General features: G+C 30.8%; 1 protein-coding gene across 1 annotated transcript; it reads left to right on the plus strand.

Annotated features, from left to right (window-relative positions):
* Positions 1–55: 55 nt before the first annotated feature.
* On the plus strand, positions 56–3,729 carry LOC126665763 (ABC transporter F family member 1). The gene is made up of 6 exons (XM_050358661.2): positions 56–193; positions 285–500; positions 1,150–1,223; positions 1,319–1,529; positions 1,621–1,855; positions 2,220–3,729. Exons 2-6 carry the CDS (start codon positions 285–287, stop codon positions 3,275–3,277), a joined length of 1,794 nt encoding a protein of 597 aa, XP_050214618.1. The 5' UTR covers positions 56–193; the 3' UTR covers positions 3,278–3,729.
* The last annotated feature ends 14,365 nt before the right edge of the window (positions 3,730–18,094 follow it).

An 18,094-nucleotide genomic window follows, 5' to 3' on the forward strand; every position in this document is an offset into this window, starting at 1 on the left:
GTTGTGCAGTGAACACGTGTTGTTATATCTGCCTATAAATACTCAAATCCCACCTGCAAACCAAACCCTCTTCAAAATAACATAACCCTAATCTGTAACCCTTCGATTAAGGTTTTTGTTATTTTTTTTTGTTTAACTGAAAATCCCTAAATATCGTTACAAACCCTAGATCCTCCTTCAGATCGATCTAAAGGTAATTATCAATTTTCGTTTAATTTTTTTTACGGTTAGACGTTGTTCCTTATATGCGCGTGAATTTTGTGATTTTTTTGGAAATATTTTAGATGGTTTCCGACGCTAGCAAGAAGAAGGCAGCCCAGAAGAAGGCGGCTGCAGCTGCGAAAAGAGGCGGCAAATCAGCTGCTGCTTCATCTAAGGCGGCTGGGGTAGATAATAATGGAAGTGTGGACAAGTTATCGAATGGAATTGGAGCTATGCAGATATCAGATCGGAATTGTACGGGTGTTTTATGCTCTCATCCTCTTTCTAGAGACATTCGAGTAAGTTTTATGAATTCTGATTGAAACTTTTTGTTTGTTTTTGGAGAAATTTATTTGATGAATTGAGTACAGATTTGTTTTTTTGTCTAATTTGATAGGCTGAGTTGGTAACTGTGCTAGATTTATTTAATGCAGGAAAGTTCATGTATTTTCTTAATGTTTTTATGCGTTGCGGTACTGTCTTGAATTTGAGAAATAAAATGCTTTGCAGTGTCATTCATGTTTTTATGAACTTCAATTTCCTTTTGCCTAAATAAATAGGACAACTAAGTTGAACCATAAAGCAAGAAGTTCATTATAGGGTGTAGTATTCTTATATTTATAAATATTCTAAAGAAAGGATGTAAATGGGTTTTAGCAGTAGTGTGGATAATTTTGGCATAATGAGTCTCACTATGAGCTTATTGTTGTTAGCACGGTGTACCTACGCGAGCAGCTGGGTTTTCACCAGAACATTCTGACTACTCTTGATGCTGCTCGTATAATTAGTAGAAATTTTGCATTCTGATTATTAGCAATTGGGCACTTCTTGGAGTGAGGTAAATATTTGAGTGATAAGAATTTGTCTACTTGTATCCATATGCAGTTGATAGGTTTTTTTTTTATTGAAATAGTATTGATGAGCAATTAAATCATTTTCTCAATGCAGATTGAGTCTTTATCAGTAACTTTCCATGGACATGATCTCATTGTTGATTCTTTGCTTGAGCTCAACTATGGCAGGTCAGATAATTTTACCTTTTCGACTCTTGATTTTTTTTTTAATTTCATTTTGATGGATTTCCTTTGTTTGTTTGCTAATAAATGTTGTTTTTCAGACGTTATGGATTACTCGGTTTAAATGGATGTGGTAAATCAACACTCTTAACTGCTATTGGTTGCCGTGAACTTCCCATTCCAGACCACATGGATATTTATCATCTTACCAGAGAAATTGAAGCTTCCGACATGTCTTCGCTCGAGGCTGTTATTTGCTGTGATGAGGAGAGGTTGCATTTGGAAAAGGAAGCTGAGATCTTAGCAGCACAGGTATGTAAGCTCAAAACTTCTGTGTTTCAAAGCATGTTGAATGAGAGAGATTATGATGAGCCTAATTTACTTCATTTGGTTTGGGTCACAGGATGATGGAGGTGGAGAGGCTCTTGAACGTATTTATGAACGCTTGGAAGCTTTAGATGCATCCACTGCCGAAAAACGTGCTGCTGAGATCTTGTTTGGTCTTGGTTTTACTAAGCAGATGCAGGAGAAGAAAACTCGTGACTTTTCAGGTGGCTGGAGGATGAGGATTGCCTTAGCTAGGGCGCTATTCATGAAACCCACTATCCTCTTGCTTGATGAACCTACCAATCATCTTGGTGAGTTATGTTGGACCTAAATATTGCATACTGTAAACATTTTTAAGTATGACTGGCATGTTTTTGCTTTATTTTTCAAAATTTACTATTTTTCACTAGCATTAGATTTTATGGTTCATCTAATGTAGGGACATTTTTTATGATTGAATTATTTCCTTTGTCATTATATTTTTCTTTGAAAATTGCATAATGTAAGTACTTTTTCGGTATGGGTAGTCTTGTTAAGACTCAAGAATGGTAATCGCATTTGTATATCCACTTTGAGTCGATATCCAAATTTTTAGGATACTATGAATTGAGTTTCAGTGTGCTTTTGGTTTCTTAAAAGTATGAATTTAATGAAAATTCTTCTTTGTGGCTACAGATCTGGAAGCCTGTGTCTGGCTGGAGGAAACTCTGAAGAATTTTGACCGCATTCTAGTTGTGGTCTCCCACTCTCAAGATTTTTTGAACGGTGTCTGCACAAACATTATACACATGCAAAGCAAGAAAATTAAGATCTATTCTGGGAATTATGATCAATATGTCCAGACCCGTTCTGAGCTGGAAGAGAATCAAATGAAACAGTACAAGTGGGAGCAGGAGCAGATTTCTTCAATGAAGGAGTATATTGCCAGATTTGGTCATGGTTCAGCAAAATTAGCACGTCAAGCTCAGAGCAAAGAGAAAACACTTGCGAAAATGGAGCGGGGTGGGCTTACAGAAAAGGTGTCCAGGGACAAAGTTCTGGTCTTCCGCTTTGTTGATGTTGGGAAACTGCCACCACCAGTGCTTCAGTTTGTTGAAGTTTCATTTGGCTATACTCCTGACCATATTCTCTTCAAAAACCTCGACTTTGGGGTAGATCTGGATTCTAGGGTTGCTCTGGTGGGGCCCAATGGTGCTGGGAAGAGTACTCTGCTGAAGCTCATGACAGGGGAGTTGGTACCTGCTGATGGCATGGTTAGGCGGCACAATCACTTAAGAATTGCTCAATATCATCAGCATTTGGCTGAAAAGCTTGATTTGGAGATGCCGGCCCTGCAGTACATGATGAAAGAGTATCAAGGAAATGAGGAAGAAAAAATGAGAGCAGCAATAGGGAGGTTTGGGTTGACCGGAAAAGCCCAGGTGATGCCCATGAAGAATTTGTCTGATGGGCAGAGGAGCCGGGTAATTTTTGCTTGGTTGGCTTTCAGGCAGCCTCAGATGCTGCTATTGGATGAACCAACAAACCATTTAGATATCGAGACCATTGACTCGCTGGCTGAGGCATTGAATGAATGGGATGGGGGTATGGTTCTTGTGAGCCACGATTTCAGGCTTATAAACCAGGTAGCTCAGGAGATTTGGGTTTGTGAGAATCAATCCGTTACCCGATGGGAGGGTGGTATCATGGACTTCAAGGCACACCTTAAGAGGAAGGCTGGCTTATCTGATTAAGTCAGACTACGGGGTGGATATGAAGATTTTTTATCATCCACTCCCATTAATTCTGGTTGCGTCTCACAGCCCTGAGCTTACAGTACCAAACCAAAGCATAGGGCCGGCGATTACATCATTTTTATGATGCTCGCCTGAGACGACAACAAGGAAGGAAGGATGCTAGGGAAGCAGAGATGGGATAAGAAAGGCTTTGTTATTTCTTTTGCGTTATAGTATCGTGCCCTCTGCTCAGGTACTAGCTGTTATTTTTGCTCTATTTATTTATGTTTGCATTCCTATTATATACTTAGTTACGCAACATAGTAGATGATTTGACGATATTTCTTGAGCTTGACAATATTTCTCGAGGGTAGACGTGTCGTACTGATACGAAACCTCTTGACCGTACTTTTGTTATATTGCAAGTATATGCTGTATCTGAGAATTTTAAGTGATAACCTAAATTTTTATGTAGCGTGTCTGGTTCTTTAATCGCTTCTTCTTTGGTATACTTGCTTCTGTGTTTGTGTGGTCACCGCATGCGTCGACTTGCTAGGTTGGTTGTGCATAAACATCTAATTGATTGAATTACAGAATTTGTTTTTCCACGATTAATCTATCAGGTTTTACTTGAATTTTGGCAAGGTTATGCGATTTGTTTTCAGAAGCATAAAAATTTTATTTGTCGTATTAGAATCAGCCTTATATTTCTCCTTTTAAACAAGTTGGGTTAAACCGCTAGAAATTCCGGACTTTTAGTATCAACACCATTGAAACTGTTACTATGAGCTTCCATCTACTACTACCAGGATTTGGAAGAGACCTTATTATTAATTGGATCTATTAGATCATGAAAAATAAATGAGAACCGCTAATTATTTATATTACCATAAAAACAACCGTTTCTTAACAGACTCCTTAACAAAGGTCGACTCCCAGTATACATGAAATGGATGTGTGGGTAGCTGCAATAGATGCTTGCGTGGCTAGTTTTAATACTGCAGTAGCATGAGGTGTAGTTTGAATGACTTCAACTTGTCAATGGACTTCTAAGTGTTCTAAAAACTGAACTGATAGTATAACGGGCTAGACAGTTGTTTTTTGGTTTTAACTGCTGTTGGAACTGATCGAGTAAAACTTTAAAAGAAAGTAAATGTTGGATACGGTTGATGATCCCGTTTCCAGTTGGATTGGAATTTCGGTCTTTAGGGTCGGTGGAGGGGACACATTTACGCTATTGCTCTTTTTACTTATTTCTAAAATACTAGTTGAAATAAACTAATATATAATTAATTATATTAAAGAAAAAAGTTGTTAAGATAATAACAATTAACATTACTACTACGATGTTCTCTTAAGGAAATTGTTAGTGTTTCATTCTTGTATTTTGGTCCATTCGTAGCAAATAATTATTAAAATATTTCTGTGTAATTTTTATTCCAACTATAAGATAATAGTTAATATTAGATGTTGTTTAAACTTTAAACTACAATTCGGTACTACTATTACTACATAATGCGAATCTCTAGCATGGAAAACAACTGTTAATGATTTATTCTTCGATTTCTGTCAATTCGTATTACAAAATGCAACACGAAAATAAATCCTTCTCATGTCTTTTAAGAATACATACATTCTGCATCTCTCGATACTACTATAAATTAATTTAATAAAGGCATGTTACACTTAACATAAAAAAAACACATACATATTACAAATTTCTATAAAAAAATTATTAATTCTTATTTAATATAATCATAGAAATAGGTACTAGATCATTGGTGAACTTTTAATTTGGACAATATAAAAAATAAATCGCAACGATTGTTATTTATTAAAATAAATGAGTATTAATCGTAAGGAATTTATTTATTATATAAATTGACAAGTCACATTACGAGCCACACGGAATGCGACACTGTATGGTTTTGAAAGTCAATGGTCAACAAATATTTTTTGGTTCTTGATATTTTCAGTTTGGTTTTTTGTTCGGATTTAGAAATTTTTAAGATCCGTGCATAGCCCTAACACTACTCATGTTCCCCCTAATACTACTCATGTTCTATAGTTAGCCGTTTTAACATTTTGTATATTTTTATATTGACCCTTGAAGCATTAGCTAAATTTGAGTAGTTGCTTGACCTTTTTTTATGTTGGGATAATTTGTTCATAAACGCTGATTTAAATTTAATTTTAACAAGTATATTTCAATAATAATTTTTTTTATTTTTAAGAAATCAAGCCTTTTTATTTTTTCTTTTTGTTTACGACTATTTTTTTAAATTTGTCAGTTATTTTATTATTTAAATAAGCAAGGTTATATTTAATCATAAATGAAAAAAATTAAAAAAATTGCCGTTTTTTTACTATAAATATATCTAGTTGGCCATAATAAAACGCTCTAACCGAAAAATAAAATTATTGTTAGTCTTAAAATTTCTTACAATTTCTTATATGTGTGGCATGCCACGTAGGCACCACATAAGTAAAATCGTGTGCTTTTTAGGGTTGGACATTTTTAAAACAAAAATCTGTGTTTTAGGACGAAACAGAGACTTTTCAAAAGTTTGAAATTTTGTGAAATTTTCTTCAAATATTTTGTCTTCTTTTATTATTTGGCCTCAAGAAAGGTCAAATATCTCAAAAATTACCGGACTTTAAACTTTTTTTAGCATTTTGGCGATAAAAAATTGCCAATATTATTTTATATCGCATTTTCAACTTTCAATTGCACCTTAAAACATTAAATTGGTCTCTTTTCATTTGAATAAGATTCAAAATAAATCTTTCTTATTTTTCATATATTCTATACAAACATTAATCTATATCTATCTATCTATACTATATATAAAAGCACGGATGGGGGGGGGGGGGGGGGGGGGTGACAGGCAAATTTACTGAAATATTTTCAATTTACTACAAAATAAAGATTTTATAGTCATTAACTAATTAGTTATTTAATTAATCACTACTGTAATTAAAGTTCTAATTAGAATAGGTAGCTAAATTATCTCCAATTTAGTTTTAGTATGTAAAAAATAACTAAATTGTCTTCAAATTAGTAGGAATATCTATCTTTTAGTAATTGAACTATAAAATTAAAATACTGTATTTGGTCAATATATTATTATTTAAATTTCTATCTTATTATTTTTAAAGATATTATTAATAAAATTAAGTTAATTATTTAATTATGGTTATTATAAAACCAAAAGAAGAAATTAGTATGTAAAAAAATTTAATAACCGAATATATTATATTTACTTTTATAATTTTTTTTAACTAATTTAATATTAATTATAAATAAAAAATTGATATAATTATAATAAATTTATTAATTTGTTCATTGACAAGTTACGTTACGAGCCACGTGCATAGCACGTAATGCGAAACTAGTATTATAAATAGTATAAAGAAACCTCATTTCTCACAAAATTCAAAAAATAATAATAATGTTTTATTAAATATAAATTAATTATTAATAATATTTTTAAATCAAAAACGTCTCTGAATTCGCCGCTGCTCGTCTTCCATGGAAGACGAGTTTCGGCTCATCATCCGTGGAAGAAGATGAACTAGATCTGATTTGTCGCGAGTTCGAGGGCGGCGGCGGGTCGAAGGAGGGCGGCGGTGGAGTCGTTTTTTTAAAAAAAAAAATTAATTAGTTATATATCTAATTAAATTTTGATTTAAAACTTAGTTGAAATTTTTAAAAAGTAAAGCACTTGTTTGAATTTATTCAAATAGAAAAAATATATGATATTATCTTAGTTGTTTTGAATGTTCTCATCTTTAAAGTAGTAAAATCGTTTAAAATTTTCTATATAGAATATAATTGAAAATCGAAAATGTAAAATATAGTACTATTAAAAAAATTATAACGTCGAGATGCTATTGAAAAAAGTTAGTAAATCAGTGATTTTTGGAATATTATGCCTAAAGAGAAGATCTAATAAATAGAATAAAGAGTAATTTTTTTTGCAAAACTTACATTGTGGAATGACATGTTATAAGTTAGTTAGAGTAAATAATAAGTGGTGAATGATACACAAAATAATTATGATGAAAAAAACAATAATAACAAACAATTCAGAATATTATTTTCATATGAATTACCGATACATAATAAATCTAAATCATATCAATCAATTTTAGTTGTTACATGCAACGGCGGATAAATCAAAAGTTACTAACTCATTGTTCCTATCTATTGCTAGCTTATTGATTATAACCCGTTATCCCAAGTCGTCCATACTGTCACGTCTTATAGAACGAAGAGAAGCGACGATTATAATCAAAACACTAAAAACAAGTTATTCACACACCTCATAGCACAAACAAGGTGGCCTGACTCATATTTTATAATTATGTCTTAGTTACCTCTTCCGATTAAATTGCTTAAATCCCCTCCTCACAATTTCATCTAACTTCATACAATTGTTAGCTACTAAATCACAAAAATTAAACTCAATAACGAAGATTCCATATAACAAAAAAAGATATGTAATTTTAGTTTTCAAAATTTAATTCTAGCATCCGTACTCACAATATTTCAAGTCAAGAAATTTGGTTAGACATGATAAATTTAACTAAACAATAATAAAGGTCATGTTATTTTGAAGGTGGTGCCTTTGTTTAGTTCAATTTACCATGTCCAACCAATAATAAAGGTCACAATATTCCAACTCAAGAAATTTTGGTGTAAATAACCCTAAATAATAAACATAATTGAAATGGAATAAAATAAAAATATTAAAATAAAAACTTGAGATTATTCTGAATACAAAGCCTTCAAATTGCTACTTTGAAGGTTTAGATCTCAAAACTAGATCTAAGGACTAAAACAAAATTAACCAAAAGACAAATTGTTTGTAAACTACAAATAATGAAAACTCGATGATTACATAGTCTCTAGTTGAGTTTATTTGTAGGAGAATCCTAATAGCCTATTACAATCAGAGTTCAAGCCGAAATATGAATACGTTTAAAATTAAAATTTTCGGCAATTTCTTTTCGTTAGTCAATTCTGTTGGTGTAGAGCATCTTGCCGCCCGGCAGGATTTGGTTTGCTCGGCAGGAAGCAATCACAGCTTCTCTTCATGCCGAGCAACAACTTCCTGCCTGCCGGCAGGAACAGCTTCCTCGGCAGGAAGTCTTTTGCATCCGCTATCGTTTCATGAGTGCCACGAATTTTTTGATTTTGAACTTTAAATGTCCTGTTTTATTTCAAATACAATATCCTTCAAATCAAACACCTTTTCAAGCATATCATCTTCACAAATCAAGCAAATAACACAACTTGTACCCAAAAAACGTTATATAAAATAGGCGCATTAGTGAACGAAACATTGTGGATCCCTCATTTAATTTTGAGATTATGAACAATACCTATCACTACAGTCTACAATTAATGAAATTTCAAAGACATTTGTCAGTAGTTGAGGCAGTGATCGACCAATCAAATTCTCATATCATACATGTTCATGTTCATGATAACACCAAACAAAAAGTTCTGTGCACTTTTCACTTTTTTTGGCTTTATAGGACCACAAAGTACATCTTCATGATCCTTATTAGGAGCCACGTAGGCACCACATTGACCTCATTAGTTTGTTGCTAATTATTAGGTCAAGATTTATGTAAATAAATTGATGATAGACGGCCATTATTTAAATGTTATTATTGAAAATTTAAATTTGTACAATAGATTAATAATAGAGCATTAATTAAATGTTCATATAGGACCTAAATCTATCTGCATAGTTGTTGCTAAATTGGGGCAAAATTAATGAGCTGTCACCGAGTTATTATTGTATATACAAGACAGACATACGTAGATATTATAGTATATAATTATCTATTTTATAAATTATTTTTATATTTTATAGTTCTGTTCATCTTGTACTTTAACAAATTCTGAATCCGTCGCAATATATAACCACTGATGTATGAAAAACAAATCGAGGCTAGACTGTTGCTAAAGTGATTATTACATACAAATAAAATTTACAAGACAAATATGTCCATCTATTCACAATTTTGGCAGTGTTTGTCTTTATATATCACAATGTTTAAATCTTATCATATATACCATAATGTTTAAATCTATGTTATTCGTGTACATATACATAACAATCTTACATGTTGTATATAACATCGCGTCATATAAGCTTCAAACGCATTGTGGATATATTTAATAGAAATTGAAAATATGATGATATTTATGGCAAAATTTTAAAAATCTATAACTTATATTCATTATACATTAACGTAGAGGATTCCGACAAATATTTGCATGCTAATCTACATTCAAATATTGATTACGAGCAAAATAATAATAACTCAATAAATAAGAAAATGAACAAATTAATGAGTAAACGGCATGTTGTACTAAAAAAATTGAATTTGAAAGTTGTAAGTGTAAAACTACAAAAATAAAGTAAAAAATCAAAAAAATCAACATGTAAACTGTTATAATTCATCATTAAGAATACTAAATATGTTAGTGTAAATTTAATATAAAATTGCCAGAATTAAATTTTTTTAGTTGAGTTTATAATTAGAAGACAAAAACGTTGAAACAAGATTATTTTCATATGAAACTTCAATTTTCACGGTTGTAGCGATTTCAACATAACATTTAAAATTTCACATAAAAAAGCTCAATGTTTCAATTTTTTTTTTTGACATTTTACAACCCAAATTAAGTCATTTAATCAAGTTATTAAAAACTATCAAAACGACATTGTTTAATCGGTGCTATAAAATGCCACAAAATGAAAGGTTAGCTTTTTTTACTCCAAGTCTTAAACGTTGTGTTTAAATCTCTACAAACTGAAAATGTTGGAATTTTATATGAAAATAACCCAAAAATAAAACTTCTTCCATAGATACAAAATAATGTAAATGAACAAAAATTAATGGTCTAAACATAAAAGAAAAATTAAGCTAAAAATATAGAATATCGTGATTATCAAACACCTTAATTTAATATCATAATTTTCAATTGGGATCAAAACTAAAAATATATTAATTAACTGCTTTCATATTCAGAAAGTAGAGTCTCCAAGTGACTTGGGCTGCAAGGAATTTGAAGTGCCCCTTCAATGTCAAAACCATACTCTTCAGCTGCTAATTCCAATAATCTCAAGAAATTAGGGTTTGCTAAGTAACTTAATGGAATTACAAATCTTTTAGGCTCTTCATTACCTTCAACTGCTTTAACTGCAAAATGCCCTTCTTTTACATCTTTAGGCACATCACCAAAATAATTATTAGATGATGATTTTTTCTTCAATGAAAGACTTTTTTGTAGTTTTTTTGCTACAAATTTGAGCTTTACAATTCCATTCATCTTCTTGTAGTTGTTGTTGCTTCCCCTAAATTTATGCATAAAATAAATATTTTGCTTTTGTTTGATTTTCCCATTTTGGAATGTTAAATTTGCTCTTATATAGAGGTTGAAACTTGTTTAAAGTGGATATTTTGGACCCACAAAAAGTATCAACCGTTAGATCATGTAATTTCAATATTTTACTATTTGGACGGTGGGGATTGATTGTAGTAATAGGTAGACCAATGCATGTGCATGAGTCTCTACCATACCATGTTATGTCAATTTTGCTAGTCATTTCTGACTTGCAATTTGATTTTTCTACATTTTGATCATCTTTTAATCATGTTCTTTTCTTTTATATTTTCCATTTCATCATCCTCATCTAATTACTACTATAAAATTTAGTTTTGCATCATGTTTTAAGTTCACAATCACAATAGAATAGAAAAAAAATATTAATAGAATATAAAAGAATTATTATGTCGTAATAAATCGGGACTCTTGTCATTCCAAATCTAATAATCGTTTTTTTTTTTGGATAAATGATGGTTTATTAAGCTCAACCACAAGCAGTGGAAGGCAAAAGATCCAAAAATGGATCAATCAAAAGGAATCAACAAAAGAGTCCAAACATCTAAACACATCGTTTCCGCTATAAGAGAAATGCGGATGAAAAGAAGAATAATAAAAAACCGCCTTGGAAATACAAGAGTAAGCTAGGGACTCATACGAAATCTCTGAATCATTAAAAACTCTGTTATTCCGAGCTTTCCACAACTCCCAAATACCAAAGAACCAAATAAGATGCCAAATATTCTTGAAGGACGGATGAGAGATAGAAGACCAAACGCTGAAAAAAATCTCTATCGACGGAGGCGTAACCCAAGGAATATCACATCTATTCAAAAAATAACACCAAAATTTCCAAGCAAACCCGCAATGACAAATAATATGAATGCTTGATTCCTCCAAATCACACACCAAGCAACCAATAAGATCCGGGTTTAAAATACCCCTTGCTACCAAAGAAGCATTGGAGAAAATTCTATCATGAACTAGAAGCCACGAAAAAAATTGAATGCGGGGCGGAGCTTTCATCTTCCAAATTAAAGGGAATAAATAGTTGCTGGAATTAAATGAAGTGACCTGTTGAATACTGAAGGAGACGTCCCTTGGTCTGAAGGTGGGCTTCCCTTTCCAAAAGAAATAATCCAACCTGCTGTCCCTTAAAGAAAAAGACGAAGCTTCCAAAAGAAGGACATCCAGCTGCTGCAATTCACCTATCCTGAGACGCCGGTTCCAACTGAATTTGGAAGAAGACCACGACTGACCAGGGCTAACCAGCTGCTCTCTAGCTGAAATAGATTTTGTTCTAGACAAGGCAAATAAACCTGGAAATCTAACAGCAAAAGGAGTAGAACCCGTCCAAGAATCAAGCCAAAAGGCAATAAGCGAACCGTCCCCAATTTTAATAGAGACCCCCGCATTAAAAATCGACCAAATTGCATGATTAGAAACACAAATTTTGTAGATACCTTTCCAAATGTGAGAAAGAGAATTAAAATTACAATTCTCAAAATCATGCCAAGAACGAATCGCACAGCTATTAATCACCACATAAAACCAAAGAGAGTTACCTCCAATACGAAGCTTCCAAAGCCATTTACAAAGGAGACTTTGATTTTTAATCCGAAACGGAATCAAATTGAGACCCCCTTGATCAAAAGGAAGACAAACTTTATCCCACGAAATCTTACAAATGCCTTTGCTATCCGGATTACCACACCAAAGAAAACGTTTCATACAGCGATCCAGTGAAGCAATAATTGACTGCGGAATAACCAATGAACCCATAAAATACACTGGAAAGCTATGTAAAACAGCCTTAATCAAAACCAACCTCCCTGCAGGAGAAAGTAAATTACCCTTCCAAAGGGATAATTGATCCTCAAATCTAGAGACAACCGGCTTCCAAAGAGCTGCCTTAACTGGCTTTGTCGAGAGAGGGAGACCCAGATAAGTAATAGGAAATTTCTCAATTGAACAATTGAGAATATCCGAAGCAATAATGAGAGATTCATCATCAACATTAATACCAAGAATTGAACTCTTTTTGTAATTGATAGAAAGACCCGAAACAAGCTCAAAGCACCTCAGAATTCGCAACAAGTTTCTGATCATGTCGAAGTCGTGAGGAATAAACAATAAAGTGTCGTCCGCAAATTGAAGAATAGAGATAGGGTCCTCATATCCATCAATTCTGACACCATCCAGCAAGTTAAGCCTGATAGCCTCGCTAATCAAAGCCTTAAGACCCTCCACGGCAAGAACAAACAGCATAGGAGATAACGGATCACCCTGTCTCACCCCCTTCCCCATAGAAAAATTCTTCGTTGGACTACCGTTGACAAGAACTGAGAGCTGAGAAGAATCAAAAAAAGACGAAATCCAATTCATCCACTTGGAGTCAAAATTCATTCTAGCGAGCATCTTCAGAATAAAATCCCAGGAAATACTGTCAAAAGCCTTTCGAAAATCTAGCTTTATAATAAAAAGCTTCTCCTTCCGCCTAGAAGCAATATGAATAATCTCTGAAGCTAACATATGACAGTCATGAATATTCCTTCCTCTGATAAAACCAAATTGATTATCTGAGATAAGCTGAGGAAGCAAAGGAGAAAGCCTGTTTGCTAACACCTTATAAAACCAAATCGTTTTTTTATTTTTTAAATTTCCTATGCAATTGGATTCGGGAAAGAGCTCTAAGTTATTTTCTTTTTTCATGGGGGTGAATTCTTCTTTAGAGTCAAGCTTCTTTCCTTATAAGTTGAAAATAATATGTCTGTTATATGTTATGGCTGTCTAGGTTTAACCCCCGAGATTTGACGGCGGACTTAAAAATTATCTACAAACAATGGGGCGATTTAGGTGAGACTCAACTTTAACATGTTAATCATTGAGAACGACTTACATCATGTCTTATAGCTTAATTTGCATTATGTTTTTTTTTTGGTTAATGGCCATCTCTAAACATATAATGCATGAAATTGGGATAGAAAATTACACAGTATCGATGTACTAGAAGGGTCAAATCACTAAGGAGAACTATATTTAAATAAATTAGGGCCTTATATATAGTTCTTTTAGTAAAGTTAATATAAAAAACTTATCTCAATCGTATTAATGGTACGTAAAGTACAAACACTTCATATTCATGGCAGGCTAATGTATATAGAATTAAAGTACAAGAATTTAATTGATTAATAAAAATGTAGGAATTTAATTTAAAAAATGAATAAATATAAGAATGCATTTTATCTAAAAAGAAAAATGGTTGATAAGGAACAGTGTAAGAATTGAAAGTGGGGAATGAGACTATAGCTGTCATTCAGATATTTTATGGGCAACATGTACCTAAAAGCTCATACACTAGTACGTATGTATTAAAGGACAACAACACGTTCCATTATTAGGATATAATAATATGTCTACTAGGCCTTTTATATAATGGCCTAATCACTCAAAAACCCCTCACCTTTAAACTTTTTTTCAATTCTATCCCGACGTTGAAAATTTGTCAATTTTACCCACTTTTGAATTTTCTGTTTTCAATTGTACCCCAATATTTAAATTTTTGTTAATTTTTTTACTTAAATGATGAAATCATTCAATTAATTAAGTCTAAACATGAAATTAATTTTTTTTATTCAAAAAAGTACAAATAAGTCCTTTATTTTTAAAAACTAACTAAAAACCATAATCAAATTAACACTAATTTAAATTCTTAATTAATTTAACTAAATTTAAATAAATTTTAAAAATATACAATTAATATATGCGAGACATGTAGAATGTTTTAAACAAATTTTCAAACGCAAAAGACGTTAATTTAATTTTTCAGGGTACAATTGAAACACAAAAATGCAAAATAGGGTAAAATTGACAAATTTGCAACGTCAGGGTATGGTTGAAAAGGGGCTAAAAGGTCGGGGTTTTTTAAGACATTAGGCCTTATATAATTATATACTATTTTTAATTTCATCTAATGATCTTATTTTTTGTAAAAAAATTCAACTTTTAGAGTATCAATTAAAACTTTTAATTCTAATGATTTTTGCTTAATTTTAAAAATTAATAATGGTATTAACTGAGCTTCACATGTATTTTAGTGTTTTTAATGATAAATTAATGAAAGTTATATATCCATCAGTTTTAATTTCTACTTTATTTTTATATTTACACATTAATTTTAATATATTGAATTTTTTTATCATTTAAATAACTTTTTGTAGTTAGATTACAATTATTATCAAGTAACTAGTTTTAATTTTTTTTTTTATATTATCCAAAATTAATTTTAAATTATTTAAACGTTGGCCAATAAATTGATAAAGTTGTGGGTTTAATTTCTTCTTCAAGCGTTCTTTCCATTTTAATTATTAAAAAAATCATAACAATATGTATATTTAATTAATTTGCTTGCACTTTATTCCACTTGTCAAACAAGATGGCCCCATCATTTATAGCCAAAATTGGACCCTAGACAGCCATTTTTTATATACTACCTGCATACCATATAATATATATATTACTATTCATTGATTTGGAGAAGAAGGTTGTTTTTTTTAGAGATGGAGAAGAAGGTTGTTTAAAATTTAAAGGGATAAGATAAAAAATAATCCTAATATTTATTTTGTGACTCATCTGATCTTTAATGTTTTTCGAATCTCAAAAATAATCTTTCATTACCAAAATGGAACAAATATACCCTTCACCGTTAGACGGAGGGTATGTTTGTTCCACTTTTATTAATATTAGGTCATTTTTTAGACTCAAAAATATTAGGGCAACGGCTAATTGTATGCCACATTAGCCGAGTTAACATTCAAACACACTACCGTTAGACGGAAAGTCTATTTGTTACACTTTGATAACTTTAGGTCATTTTTTAGACTCTAAAAATATTAGAGGGCCAGATGAGAGCCGCAGAGTAAATATTAAGGTCATTTTGGACCTTATCCCAAATTTAAATGCACATACCATTTATAGGTTTGCCAATATACATATCTTTAATTGCTTAAACTCTTTTATATAAAGATCAAAAACTTAAGACCCTACTTATATGCGTATTATAAATCCATCAATTGTTACCAATGATGAAAGTATAAACACTCAAGTGGTATAATTAAACACTAAGACGGAATTCTATTAGATCGATGGTGCAATTCCATCTACCGGCGCTCCTCTCCCCGATGATGAAATAAAAATAGAACTTCATTCATTGTTTTGGTAGATTTCAAAAAAAAAAAAATATCGAGTCGAATTTTTTATTTTGAAAAAGAAGTTACTTTTTTATTTATTTTCATGTATTTATCCATCATAATTTACAGTTTGTATTTATTTTCATGTTTTTTTTGTTTCTTCAGCACGTCTCTTATTCTGCCACAAACACGGATGAGAAGGTGGGTACAAATACAGTACTTGATGGCATCAACAATAACATGCAAATTAAAGCATCTTTGAGAAAGTGAGGTACTGTCTATTTATTGCCAAGTCACAAATTTAGTTCATTTTTGTAGACACAATAATTTGAATTCAATAGATAAGAACAATGACATTGCATTGATTACATTACAACATATATATAAACTGAATTCAATAGTCTAGTGGATCAAAATTATGTGTTCCAAAATTTTCTTATGTTCATATATAACTCCTGTAAGCAACAAACTGTAAAAAGCTATATATGTACACATTTTCAGTCCATTACCCAATACTTATATATTTTGCTGAATATAAAATAAATAAAATGTTAAGCACTATCCTGAATAATATTTAGATATAGTCATTCATTGTTAACACATTTGATGTCTATGCTTTAAAAATAAGCTGAATAGGAAAATAAAAATCAAAGGATGAGCACAAAAATAAAATCATTATGTGATCGATTTATTAGGTGATATACAAGTTTGAGAGAAATTTTCAATGACAGAACCTAAACTTTCTTCTCTTATTTAGTGCCTTAATTTCAATTTGTAACTATAATATGCATGAATTATGATTTTATAGCAGTAAAATATCTAACATAAATAAAACCTTATTTTCATCAAAATAGGATTATGTGGTAATGACATGCACATTTTTATAGTATTGGAATCACAATATCCTCCAAATATAGAGCAAAGGCAAAGGTGGCAGTTTTAGAAGACTGAAATTGAAATTTATCAATGCACAAAAAGCACTTGATTTTTTTCATTATTGTAAATGTATTAATAATAATTTTTTTCGTTAATTCCATAAAAAGCTATGTATTGATCCTCGGAATATTAATGATACCTAAAAAGATATCTATGTATATCCTTTCTATCAAAATTTTTACAAAAAAAATAAAATTTATATGCTAATCGCGTGTTTATTTTTTTTAATATCTGTGAAATATTTTTTGATGATTTGAATGGTTTAGCATTATAATTTTTTCTGTTAGGATTAATTTTTATCTCTGAGGTTAGAATTTCTTTTTTCTTTTCTTTTGAAATTTTTTTCATTTGATTTAGGATTATCTTTTTTCTAGCGGAAATATTTTTTTTTTATTTTTCTGTCAGTGAAAAATTTGTCCACACCATAGATCGTACTGGGATGAGCAATTTCCGACTCGTTTGATTATTGTTATTGATTAGTGAATCTTTTTTTTAGTTGTATTTAATTCATATACTTCTTTAACTCCAGACAATTTAATTCAATTTCTTTTATATTTTGAATTTTTTTTTATTATTTCTTTTCGAAATAAAATGTTTTCGATGGCCCAAATTTTTTTTCTTTTAATAAATTTCTAAATAATTTTCTTATTTCTTCTAAAATTGTTAGAACTCAAAAACTTTTTTTTTTATAATTTTTTTTCAATTTTTTTAAAGACAGTCAGTCAAAATATTTTATTATTATAATTAAAATCAATTGATCTCTAAAATTGTTTTTCTTTCATAAATTCATAAAATTATAGAAATTAAATAATATTTTAAATTATATTAAAAATAACACAGGCGTATATATATATATATATATATATATATATATATATATTATCATTTAATAAATATTTTCTCAACCTATTTGTTAAAAATTGTTTGAATTTCTAATATTTTACAAAGTTTACTAAAAGACAAATAAACTCATAAATCAATTTAAATTTTATTTTTAACGATCACATCTCTAGTCAGCTGACATAATTAACCGATAAAGAGTAAAGTAATAAATTTGAGCAGCGTACAAAGATTCTTTTTTTATTAAAACTTAGTTTAACATAGGTTTAAGAGTTCTTCAAGTGTTGAGCACAACAAAAAAAGAGTTCTTTAAGTAATTATCCCAAATAAGAATAAGTGCAAATCATTTATGATATGAAAGTCCAACATGGCAATTTACATGCGAGTAGGTGAGTACATAAATACCTGTGATTTTGTTCATTTTAGAGCTACAATTTACTCCAACAAAATATCTTACAGGAA

The sequence above is a fragment of the Mercurialis annua genome, linkage group LG1-X (genome assembly GCF_937616625.2).
Source record: "Mercurialis annua linkage group LG1-X, ddMerAnnu1.2, whole genome shotgun sequence".
NCBI lineage: Eukaryota > Viridiplantae > Streptophyta > Magnoliopsida > Malpighiales > Euphorbiaceae > Mercurialis > Mercurialis annua.

Coding starts and splice junctions, on each gene's coding strand:
- LOC126665763 (XM_050358661.2), top strand. CDS start 285: ATGGTTTCCGACGCTAGCAAGAAGAAGGCAGCCCAGAAGAAGGCGGCT. Junction 501..1,149: donor CTCTTTCTAGAGACATTCGA/GTAAGTTTTATG, acceptor TTCTCAATGCAG/ATTGAGTCTTTATCAGTAAC. Junction 1,224..1,318: donor CTTGAGCTCAACTATGGCAG/GTCAGATAATTT, acceptor GTTGTTTTTCAG/ACGTTATGGATTACTCGGTT.